At 45.0% G+C, this 12,296-nt stretch overlaps 1 protein-coding gene across 1 annotated transcript in view; it reads right to left on the minus strand.

Annotated features, from left to right (window-relative positions):
- Positions 1–358: 358 nt before the first annotated feature.
- Spon1 (spondin 1, extracellular matrix protein) overlaps positions 359–12,296 on the minus strand; it is a 261,972-nt gene continuing 250,034 nt past the window's right edge. The window contains exons 8-16 of the mRNA XM_013034153.1: positions 10,955–11,156; positions 9,604–9,744; positions 9,165–9,240; positions 7,888–8,070; positions 6,074–6,244; positions 5,807–5,974; positions 5,162–5,326; positions 3,140–3,403; positions 359–963 (exon numbers count right to left, since the gene is read on the minus strand). Coding sequence (XP_012889607.1) covers positions 800–963; positions 3,140–3,403; positions 5,162–5,326; positions 5,807–5,974; positions 6,074–6,244; positions 7,888–8,070; positions 9,165–9,240; positions 9,604–9,744; positions 10,955–11,156 — 1,534 coding nt within the window. The 3' untranslated portion in view covers positions 359–799. The remainder of the gene's footprint in view (positions 964–3,139; positions 3,404–5,161; positions 5,327–5,806; positions 5,975–6,073; positions 6,245–7,887; positions 8,071–9,164; positions 9,241–9,603; positions 9,745–10,954; positions 11,157–12,296) is intronic.

Below are 12,296 nucleotides of genomic sequence, written 5' to 3' on the forward strand. Positions count from 1 at the left end.
CAGGCAGGAGCCACAAGCACCTAGGCTTAAAAAGTAACTTTTATGTATATATATTTTTGTTGTGAGGGAATGACTTTGGGGCCACTGGGTTGACTTAGAAAATTTCTGCCTTGGCCTCGGTTCCAGTATGGCTGTATTAACAGGTTTATAAGCCTATCTTAGAATTATGGCACCAAAAAATAAAGCAACAGAAACAGAACTAGGGAAAAAACTTTTACCTTCAGTCCCCTTTAGCTCTGGTGTAAGAACTGGTTACCTTACAGTGGAATAAGGCAGCCATCATTTTCTTCCTTTGGAGTGGTCGGAGGCAAGATAAATGTATTCAGAATTTTCAGAACTTAAGACTGAGGAGACCTCATAAGAGAACAAAAGTTTTACTAAATGAAAAGTTTTCTGAAAGTGGATAGGCCAAAGAGGAGAAAAGGAAATCTGTTCTCTGTATCTGATGGGTGTGTTTTCTACTTGCTGCACCCAGACACAGAGACCTCTGTATGGATGAGGCCAGAATCTGTCTTGCTTGGCTAGGTGGAGTCTCCACAGGGACAAGCTTCAGTTTACTACAAAGTGACGGACACTACTCACTGTTGTGCAGCTGAGGGCAAGGAAGCCCCACTTGGCCTCTAGCCACCAAGAAGTATTCAGACACGACGGCTCTGGTACCCATGAGACTATTGGGCAAACCACACTGCAAAATGAAAACTAGTGGACACAATTTAAATCATCTTAAACAAGCAAACAATCCAACCATTGGTGACTGTGGAATCTGGAAGAGCGCAGCCCTGGGGAATTTGGACCCTTGCTAACAGGGGTGGACATTGCATGCTCTGATCTCCTTCTTGTCTTTGCAGCTAGAAAACTGAGAGCTTTTGAACCTCTTCTTCACAGTCATGTAGCGTTCTTGAATCCCACCTCCACACAGTTTGGTGCACTCTGACCAGGCCGTCCATGGGCGCATCCTACAGCCTGAAAATACATGCATTAAGGTTAGGACCAGCAGAATAGGAATGCTGAACTCTAGCAAAATTGTCATATTGTCTGGGCTTCTCCTCTGGGCCCGTATGTAATGATGTATTGAAATAATTCATGGTCAGAGTCTGTTGGCTTATATGTAGTAGTAGACTGCCTCCCCCCCCCTCTTAATACTTGGCAGTTTTTTGTCAAGGGCCAGTCTGTTTCTCTGCATTTTAAAGTTAGGTGTGGGTATTTATCTTTGCCACTGGAACATGAGCAGACACATGGTATGAGAAAAGCTTAGTCCATTCCATAATTGTGTGTGTGATTTTGGATAGCCTACCAGAGGTAGTTGTGTGTTTCTGTTGAGAACCTGTTGTGTTTAGGTCTGTGCATTAGGTATCTGCCATACTATAGTCTCATGGAGAAGCTATACTTGGCATAGAGTTGGCCTTAAGAGATCCCTGCACTGGTTGGGGACCTGCAACTGATACATATATCTATAGATTTTGGTAATAAGGTTTTGAACTCAATCTAGTACTTGCTAGGCAGATACTCTTGCCACTTGAGTCACCAGCCCATTTGTATTACTTGTATTTGAGATAGGGTCTCATTTGATGACTGTGATCCTCCTATTTGTGCTTCTGTGTAGCTGGGTACATGTCATGACAGGGACATGTCATTGTGGCCAGGCACTGGTGGAGATGGAGTCTTGTGTATTTTTATTTTTAAACTTGGGCTTGCCTTCTCTACCTCCCAAGTAGCTAGGAATACAGGCTTGAGCCATTGTGCCTTGCAACAAAGAACAGTGAACTGCTGGGTAGCTTTTCACATCTGTTCCTTTCTCTCATCATCCTTAGTTGAGGTAAAAGGGAGTAATTTGAACTATGCTTTAAAAAATAATAAAAAATTTAAGCAATGCTAGTGGCTTATGACTGTAGTGGTAGCTACTCAGGAGGCTAAGATCTAGAGGACTAGGGTTTGAAGACAATCTGGGCAGGAAAGTCTGTCAAACTCCCATTTCCAAAATAGCTCCCAAAACATCTGTCTGGAGGCATGGCACAAGTGGCAGAGCACCAGCAAAGCGAGCTCTGATGAGTTCACAATCACAACAACAGACCAGAAACAGCTACAACTAAACCTGTTACATGGTTGCCTTTTAAAAAACAAACGAAAAAAAACCCTTTTGGGAATCTAAAGACCATCCTAAGGTCTGTAACTAAGATGTAACCCTGGACCTTCGAATTGTATTTATTTGCCTATGCCATTGCACTCTTGGCTTAGGTCAGTTTAATCAGCAGTGTAGCCTTAAGTAGGGATTCCAGAAAGGTTCTGGTCCTAAACAAAACTATCCTGTTCCTCTCTTCTTCAAACCATTCAACATAGGTCTATTGGCCTAAGACCTTCACAGAATTGGGCTCAAGATCCTCAGTAGGCCCCTGTGGCCTTTATGGTTTGGTCTCTCCTCCCTTTCTTGTCTCTGCTCCATTTCATCTGTTTGTACATACGCTATTTGGCATTTCTGTGCCTTGTGTATTTCTGCTAGGTAGATTATATTTTGCTCACTGGAAAACTCCCTACAGTCTAATTTTACCTGCTCTAGTCCTTCTTAAACTGTAGCTACTGTAAGACACTCATTCCACAGGTCCTTTTGCACTTGCTCTGTTTGTTTTATTGGTACAGTAATGACTGATTTTCCAGGTTGGTTCCATGTATGATGAAGTAAGATCAAGGCAGATAACGTTGGTAAACTTTGTGCTAACACTGAAGCCATATATGCCAGCGCTGTCTTGTCAGAGCCACACCCTTAAAATGGATACTTTGAGAGGTTCCCAATAACATTCTCTAAGTGATTCTGACCTATCCATGCCATTTATAACCTCCTTTTGCAAAGAGTGGATGGGACTAGAAAGTCATAACTGATTTTGAGCAAGGTTAAGTAAGACTTCTGGTTTTTACAGATGTAAAATAAGGAAAGGAATTAGACAATTTTGTTTGAAAATTTATACTTTTGGCAGGTAATTTTGTTCTCTTAACGTTTCTTTGATAAAGAACCTCCTCCCATTATCTTCTTTATAAATTATGCTTTCTTAAAGTCTTGTGTGTGAAGAATCAAACTGGGGTCTGAAGACCATATCCCTACTCCTTTTTTTACTGAGCTCAGTGCAGGTCTGCAAGGCAGCCTTACCTGGGAACTGCTCCCCATCGGAGTCCTCCCTCAGCTGCTCACTCCGCCGGCTCTCTCGGGCCTCCCTCCAGCGTAGCTTCTGGATGGATGGATTTCTAAGGCACTTCCGGATGCGGCATTTCTTTCTCTGTACAGTCTCTGGACAGGGTGCACCTCCGAATTGAGGTTCCATTTGGATCATACGGGTTCGAATCATGTGACCTTTCCCACATGACTTGTTACATTCTGACCACTGGGACCACTCAGTGAGTTCACAGTCAATGGCTGGCAAGACACAGATGAGCATGAGTGTATCTCAGGACTAGAACAAGATAATGTCATTTGCTTAGAACAGCTACCTGTTGTAAGCATATGGAGGGCATTTTGATAAGGAATGAGGTCTAAGAGGCAGAATGATGGCATCCAGGCCACACAGTAAACAGCAGAGGCAGAACTGGTGCCAGCTCTTGACCTGAATTCTTTCTCTACAACTTCTCCACTGAAGAAGGCATTCGAAGCCTTTGAAGTGTGCTCAGAGCTTCTCTGAGCTCTAAACACTGACCACTCAGCTTTCGGTGGCAAAGCCCAGCCTCCCAGTCTGTTGACCTGAGATATTCAGAGCAAATCTACCAGGCCTTGTGCTGTCTGACCTTTAGAGAAAAGTTAGCAGGCATATTGCAATGTCAAGGGCTCTGGGCTTCTGTCATTCTGTGTCTGATATGTGGCAGTTTGTGAGAGAATCACAAAAGCCAGAAATAGGAAATTCAGTAGGGAAGGGGATGATGAGGAGTTTATAGCTTATCCTGGCACTAGATTGCATAAATTCTCACTAAGCTGGCACCTCACACACGTGAAGGGGAAATAATACATTGATCTGATTGTCGGGATGTTGACATAAGAGGGAAGTGATTTGCAAAGCCAGAGGCTGGGCTGATCTAGGAAGTCATTTTAACAGTTTTCAGCCTTTTATTCCATCTGGGAACTAAGATAGTTTTCTTATCTGCAGAATGGGGATGATGGTATTTTTCTCATTAGCTTGTGATGATTAAATGGACTACTGTTCCCAGCCCAGAAAGTACTCAGTAGATGTTCTTTCATTAAGCCCTGTTGACATAAAGACTTTTGTATGAATTGGTAACTGATGCCATTGGAGGCTCTGGGTCCCTAATCCATGACCTGAATTAACTGTACACCTGGCTAAGTCTAAAATAGCTCAGGAGCTGTCAGGGAGGCTATCAGTTAAGGCCTTTACCTCCCAGATACTGTGTTCAAACTTGGTTTGAACAGTTACTAGGTTTTATCAGACAAACCTAGGAAGTGTCTCTTACTATTTAATGGATGAGGAAATGGAGGACCTGGGATAAGTGATCTACTGAAGGTTATACGGCCCAGCAGGGACAGAGCTAGGATCTAAACTAGGCAGCCAGCTTGAATACTAACAAGGGGAGGGAAGATGAAAAGATTGCAAATATGCAATAAAAAAGAGGTCAGAAAACAAATCATAGCAAGCAAGTAGGCACGCCTGCCCTGTTCCAAGCTAAAGAAAAGTGAGCTCTCTTGGAAGACTGGCCAGAAAAACTGTTAGTCTCACATCATCAAAATAACTGACCCAGAGGTTTTTGGTGGGCAGCAACCTTTTGAAAACTTGGCTGTTTCCTTGCTGTCTTCGTATTACAGTGCAAGACATTGACTTAATGTCCAGTTTCTGGTCAAGAGTAAAAATAAAATGGTTGTAGGGAGAGGAGGAAGAGAATTAAAAGGCTCAGACAGACCCATAACAGGATGTGGCGATGTCAAGGACTAAGGGTAGTTGTCCTGGGCTGCGTGTTTCATGTATATCTCCCACGTAAAGCTGACAACCACTTGCAGTTTCTGGATTTTGCAGTTAGTAATGAGATTGAAGAGTTTAAATAACTTTGTCAATCTGGAGACCCAAGCCCCATATTCTTTCTAGCAGTCTGGTCACAGCACTGGGCCGGTAGGGAACAAGAGGAGATCTTCCTGACTTGAGGAACTTGGGAGGAGAGGGGACCCAGGACTTACGGCACTCAGGTAGCATGCACTTCTCCACCTGCTCCAGCTCCTCATTACAGTCTCCCAATTCTGCCAGAGATTTGAGCATCCGCTGCCGGGTCCGCATACCCTTCCCACAGCTCACACTGCAGTCGCTCCACTCCGACCAGGGAGACAACAAGCATGGGATGGTGTCTAGGTCAAGAGCCAGATATGCCACTGAGAATAGTTCCTTTGCTTTTTTGCCCCCTGCTCTGGCCCATGGGTTCAAATAAGACTGAATTCTCTGGAACAAGAAGTGGTTCCTAGAGCTACTTTTCTTATCCCCCCTCCGCCTAGTTGGTGGTAATGGCCCAACCCCAGATGAAGTCAGTAATCTTAGCATAAAAGCGTCCAGTTGCAACAGTACTGAAGGTCTGAGTGGGACTCACTTTAGATGAACACCCTTCCCCAAGTCACGAAATAAAGGATATGTTCAAGGCTGCGTTTGGACTGAAATTCCTAGAATTTTGTATTTTTTGTGTGCTAGTGCACTTTACTCCTGACAGGACAGTGGGCCGGGCTTTCCTGTACTGTTGAGCCTCTAACCCTGTGGTGATACAGGGTGCTGGGGAGTTTGTTGTTTTTACCAGGCCTGAAGTCCTCTGCCAAAGCCTACCCCCCACGCCCACTCACGGCACTCAGGCATCATGCACTTCTCAGCCTGGGATGTCTCCGCCTTGCACATAGAACCATCAGCTGGGCTCATCTTGACCATGCGGTGCCGCTTCTTCATGCCCATCCCACAGGTGGCGCTGCACTCATCCCACTCTCCCCACTCCGTCATCAGACAGCTGCTGGGGGCTAGGCAGGGCGGGGAGTTCATAGTCACACTGACGGCCTTGGGAATCTACGCCCCTTTCCCCCGCCCCCCATCAGCCCCTGCCTGGTCCCTTCACTCACAGCACTCCTCATTGACCGTGCACTTCTCCGTCTCCTCGGTGGGCAGTGTGCACACAGAGCCGTCCTCTGGGAACTGCTTCACGTACCTCTCCCGGGACCGCATGCCCATGCCACAGGAGATGCTGCAGGGTGACCAGGTGATCCACTCGGACATGGTACAAGTGGAGCCATCTGCAAGGCACCCAGCAGGTGCTCAGTGGTGGGTAGATAGATGCCCACTGGACATGCCAATGGACCCTCCCACCCACAGGAACCTGCTGGCCTTCGGGGGACCTAGCTGGTGGACTCAAACATCCAAGTCTGTATCTTTAAGCCAGGAACTGTTCTCTAGGAGGAAATGCTTTTCCAGCTGCACGTGGCATTACTTTCCATTTCAGAAAAACACATTTAAAAGATGAGTAAAAGAATGTTTTTATTTGCACACAACATCTAGTCTGGTCTGCATATATTTTAAGATAAGCCATCTAATCATATGGTCTAAATTGTATCTAAGACCAGTAAATAAAGCATTCACCTCAGTTATTAGTGTTTTAAGTTCTCAGCCCTGTTTGCATAGTGACTGTCTTTGAGAGTACCAATGTGGAACATCTCCATTAATGCAGAAAGTTCTTTTGGAAGGACATGTAAGTCAAAGGCATGGTACAAGTTCATACTTGAGTTATGGTGTAAAGCTGCAAGTTCCCCAGTCCAGAAAAATGTCATTCCTAAGGACAGTGTATGGTGAGTGTTGGCTCTAGCTTTACAGGGGAGCAAAATGCACTTGATAGAGATTCCAGGTATTAAAAATAAGAAGTCCAGGGAACCAGGTAGCACTGTCTTCTGAGAAAAGATCTCAATCTCATGGCAGGATTTAGTTTGCCAACCCCAAAGAAATAAGCCTTCAACATTGATCAGTCACTCACACTTCCTGTTCATAGGAAATACACATATGTATTATACACACATATATACATATGTGTATGTATGTGTGTGTGTATAGAAGTGTTTATTTCTCCCCAAAGCGGTCCTTTTTTGGAAGGATAAGCAATAAACAAACTACAGCCCTTATAGGCATTTCAATCTGCAGCTGGAAATGGCCTGCAGTAGGGAAAGCCTTCTTCAGTTATTTTCCATTTGGAAATGGTTTTCTTCCTGCAGTGCACCAGTCTAGTCTGCGCCTCACTCCCATCCCCCCAAAAAAGCCTCAAGCTTCCAAGAGTGGAAGAACAGAGCCAGAGAACAGATCCGACTAGGCAGAGAAAGGAGGCATGTCCTGGGAAACAGGCCTTTGTGCAGCAGTCAGCATTGTGCAATCTCCAAATCTGAGCCATCATAACGGAGGCATTCTAGGCCTGTAGATCAAGCTTGACCTTTGAGCACTGGGAGAATTTTTTGAATCAGCTTGAAGTCCTAGCATGAAGCATTCCCTAACTCAGGCTAAGATGGAATACTAATGAGGGACCATGAATGACAATTTCAGGACAAAAGATTGAGATACAATCTCTGCCAATCTGTTCATGAGCTGCTTAAAAAGGGTTTGGAGTTAAGGCCCAGAAGCTGGCTACTTGTTACTTGTAATTTGCTATAAGACTTAATGTTTGTTGGTTATGCAGTTTATGTATATATTTCATTCCAGGGCTGAGGAGGGAAGAGGCCAGCCTCAGAAATTCTTGTGATAAAGCATATTCTGTATTCAGATGCCTCGTGATGTAGAAGGAGGGTTTTTCCAGTTGGAACTCACTGACAACTTGGATCAAGTTGATCCCTCCAGGGGCCTGGCCTGCCCATGTGGAAGATGGCGCACCTCCTTCCAAAGCTGTCAGCTCGTCTCTTACCTTCGTCACTGCAGCCAGGGCCCATGCACGGCTGGAAGTCTTGGGTGTCGGGACAAGGGACACTGAGGTCCAGCTGTGCCTTCAGCATGCGCTGCCTCATCCTCTTCCCTTTGTCACAGGTGGAGGAGCTGCAGGCCGACCATGGGGACCAATTGGAGTAGATGCAGGTTTCAGGGGTGTCATCTGTAAAGAGTATTTGACATGTTTGTCCTGGGGACTATAGAAGTCACAGCTGGCCTTTTCCCCAGACAAGGCAGGCCTTGCTGCTAGGCTGGCCTTTGTGAGCCTAGGGGTGGCAGCAGCAATCCCCCTCCCTTGAAGAGATTCTGTTTAAGGCTGAGAGCTGAGGATCATGGTTCAAAGCCAGCCTGGACAGAACAGTGATCTTACCTCCAATTACCCAGAAAAGGCCTGGAAGTTCCAAGTGTGTCTCAAGTGGTAAAACACCAGCCTTGAGCAAATAAAGCTGAGCAAGAACTTGAGACACTAGTACTAGCATACACAGAAAAAATTCGACTTCAACATCCTGTTGATGAACCCTAGGAACAGTTTCTTCCTTTCCATACATCTTTTCATCACTAGTTACCATCCCTCACCTTGGCAGACATCTTTCCACCTGTGTGTAGGAAGTTCCTAGACAATTTTAGGAAGTGTGAGGCCCTGTGGCCTCATACACGGTTGCCATGGTAACAGCAAGGGCAGTAGATGTTTGCTGAGCTAGCATTGTTTTAAGAAGCTTACATGCTTTATCCCGTAAGTCCTCACAATTCTGTTATTATGAACTATGGCTCTGTCTCTTGTAACTTATGACTATAGATCTGGATCTCTGTCCTTGCAGAGGAAGTGAACACATCTGTGCCTGCTCATGTGCCAATGTGAACATTAAAACAAGTGGACTGAATAAGCCTACAGAATTCTATTTTCATGGTCACGTTTTGGTGGCATTAGGGTTTAAACTCAGGGCCTTGCACTTGCTAGATGGGCACGTGACTCCTTGGTCCATGTACACAGTTCCATTTTTGTAGTAATTTCAAAGGACTGATACTGTTAAAATGTATCTTCTAACATATCTTTACTATCAGTCCTACTGATGTCATAGCAAGCATCTGTCACCTGATACTTGGTGGCCTTGTTTTTTATTTGCCTGGGGCAAATTAAGCACATGCTCTAGCAAATCAAAGGCTGTGACTCTTGATGGTTCTTAACGTTTTTGCAGGGTTGCTTTCCCAAAAGATCATGTCAATTTATATTGCCACCTGCAACAAAGAACAGCATACCTTCATCTTTCTCTTCTGGAGCCAGGTCAGCTACAATATCATCGACATTGTCGGGCACAATATTGCATTGTTCTCCCTGTAAAAGGAATTTTACTTGGAGGGCTCACACCAAAGAGAGAAGGGAATGTGTAGGGGGTTCTGGGCCAACATTTGCAACCTGACTGAAAGAAATGCAAGAAATCAAGGTCAAGGTTGTCTAGGCAGGGATTCTGGTCATGGCAGACGTGGAATCCTGATGAAATTTATCTTGATCAAATCAGTTTTTGAGCAGTGGGCCTCACTACTGAGTTCCTTTTGCTCATTTACATCTTAGGAAGTAGTTTACATACTAAAAACTCTAGGAGGGTCAGGACTTCCATATCCCAAGGTGTGAGGGACCCTATGATTTTAAAGCAAAAGGAGTCTTCTTAGTCTTCCTGGGTAGATTTGAACCCAGTACCTTCCGAGCAATTCTCTCGATGACAACTCTGGCTACTTGAGTGATTGATCCGCCCTCTGGATCGTAGAAAGGACTCTGAGGATGGTCCAGACTGGTCAGGGGCCGAATTTTCTCCTGGGGAATTGTAGGTTTGTTTGGTGACTGCAGAAAAAACCAAAAATGTAGAAAGTGGGAAATGTAAAAGCTATAATTTGTTATATGGATCAAAACACAAACTGATATGCTTTCTGTTGTTCTTGTAGTGCTGGAGATTGATCCCAAAGCCTCACTCTGATGGCAACTTAGCAAGTGTAGCTATATTTATAGAACTCATGCCATGTGCTGTGCTTGGAAATTTATAGTTCGAGGCATTATAATTCTTTCATATGTGCTCAGATGTAGAAGCCAAGTTTTAGAGAGGTCATCACAGCTCTGAAATGGCAGAGCTGGTGTGGCCCAAATCCATGCTTCTTTCTGTTGCACCAGGCGGCAAACTTTATAATAGATCAGATGGCAAATATTTTAGGCTCTGTGAGTCATTTGGGCCTCTGTGAGTCATTTGTGACAACACTACTCAGTTCAGCCAGTATAGTGGAAAAGCAGCCCCAGAAGATAGGAAATTAGGTATTAGCTGGCTTTAAAAACTAAGACTCAGGGGCTGGGAAGGTGGCTCAGTGGTAGAGCGCTTGCCTTGAATGCATGAAGCCCTGGGTTCGATTCCTCAGCACCACATAAGCAAAAAGAAAAAAAGCCAGAAGTGGCACTGTGGCTCAAGTGGTAGAGCACTAGCCTTGAGCTGAAGAGCTGAGGGACAGCGCCCAGGCCCAGAGTTCAGGGCCCATGACTGGAACCAAAAAAACAAAACAAAAGACTCAGGGTATACGTTAGATCTGTTTTGAAAACCATAGCATGCTGATGCCTGTTCTAGACTGTTCTTCCATTGGTATTGATGACTCCAAATTTTGATTTTGGTCTGATATGCTGACTATCAACATATAAAAAAAATGCCCTGTTCAGGACAAAATAAACTCCTTAGCTCTTTGATCTGGCCCAGTCTTACACAACCCCCCCCCCCCCCCCCAGCTGCTGTCTGCCTTTGTGTCTGGGTCTGTAGCACGCTGCCCCCTGCTTACCTGTGACTCTGTTTTTTAGCAGATTTTTGTCCCTATCTCTTGGTCACTGTGTGATACTTCCTAGAGCTAGAGTCATTGTGTGGATTGATGAGACCATGCTTGACATCCCTGATGGACTAAGTTCTTTTAGGACAGTGTTGAGTCAGACTTGCCCTATGTCCCTGTTCTGAGACAGAACAAGGCTGGGTACAAGAAAGTGCTTGGGAAGTTTTCCAGTACCACTACAGGCACACACCTACCTCGTAGGACACGCCGCTGTCAGTGCCTGCATCCCAGGGAATCAGGTCTTGCACTACCTTCTGGACCCAGCCACACTCCTTGGTGCACAGATCCTCTGCAGATAAACCCACATTCCAGTCGGGACTGGGGCCCATCATGGTCAGGAAGGACATTAGGTGGCGTGTCCTGTCCACTGAAAATTCAGCCGAGGGTGCTGCTCTCCTGGAAAGCAAATACAAAGGTCTTACATTATAGGAGGCTGGGGTACATAGTTGGGAGCCATCTGCCCAGATGGGGATGGAGGATGAGGGGCAGAGAGGAGGCAGTAAACCAGCCATTGCTGTCTACACTCATTTCTCTCCTCTCTTCAGTGGGACAAACATGAGGAGAGCCCTGTGCTGTCACTCTGTTCTTTTTTAGTGTTGCCACTGCATTGGTATTACTGCTTTGTTTAACTGTTTACTGAGCATCTCTCACTGGAGTGTAAGCTCTGGAAAGCAGGTTTTTTGTGTACTTCATGCATGGCTTTATTCCCAGTGCCTAGAACAGGGAATACTCAGAATATATATATATATATATATATATATATATATACCTAGAATACATTTATATGTAAATATGTATATGTATACACATATACTTACCTAATACATATTATACTGGTGGTGGTGGGGCCTCACACGCTCACTGAACTTGTTTGCTTAGCTGGTGCTCTACCACTGAAGCCACACCTCCAGTGTAGCTTTTTGCCTTTTTTTTGGAAATGGAATTTTGAAGACTTTTCTGCCCAGGCTGGCTTCAAAGTGTAATCTTCTGGATTCTGTCCCTCCTAAGTAGCTAGCATTGATTACAGGAGGTGAGCCACTGGTGTCTGGCTCTGCAAATAGTTTTGAAAAAGTGAATGAACAAATACAGTGCTCTGTGTGCTCCCAGCTGTGTCGAATGGGAGATGAACTATACGATAAAAGTGCTTAACAATGTACCAAGCCTTCACTTACACATTCCCATCTAATCTATAATGGTTACAGATTGTTGATTAAAATATATAGGGGGGATGAGGAGACTGGTGCTCAGGAGGGTCATATAATACAAAGTTAAATTGCAAAACAGAAACCATAACTGAAGCACATATTACTTCAAGGTCAGTGTTCTTTCCATCAACTTCTAAATTCTCTTGGTCCCTTTGACTCTTGAGCATTCCTTTGTGCCTCAGACGGAGATCCCCTCTTGCCTCTGTCCCTCCCCCCCCCCCAGAGGCCACCTGTGGCAAGACCCTGCCTGAGATGAGGGTGCACTCACTGACTCAGAGCTGGTTCGCCTTTGGCTGACCAGCTCCAGCTGCTTGGAATGACTTTCCAAGTC

The sequence above is a fragment of the Dipodomys ordii genome, unplaced genomic scaffold (assembly GCF_000151885.1).
Source record: "Dipodomys ordii isolate 6190 unplaced genomic scaffold, Dord_2.0 Scaffold183, whole genome shotgun sequence".
NCBI lineage: Eukaryota > Metazoa > Chordata > Mammalia > Rodentia > Heteromyidae > Dipodomys > Dipodomys ordii.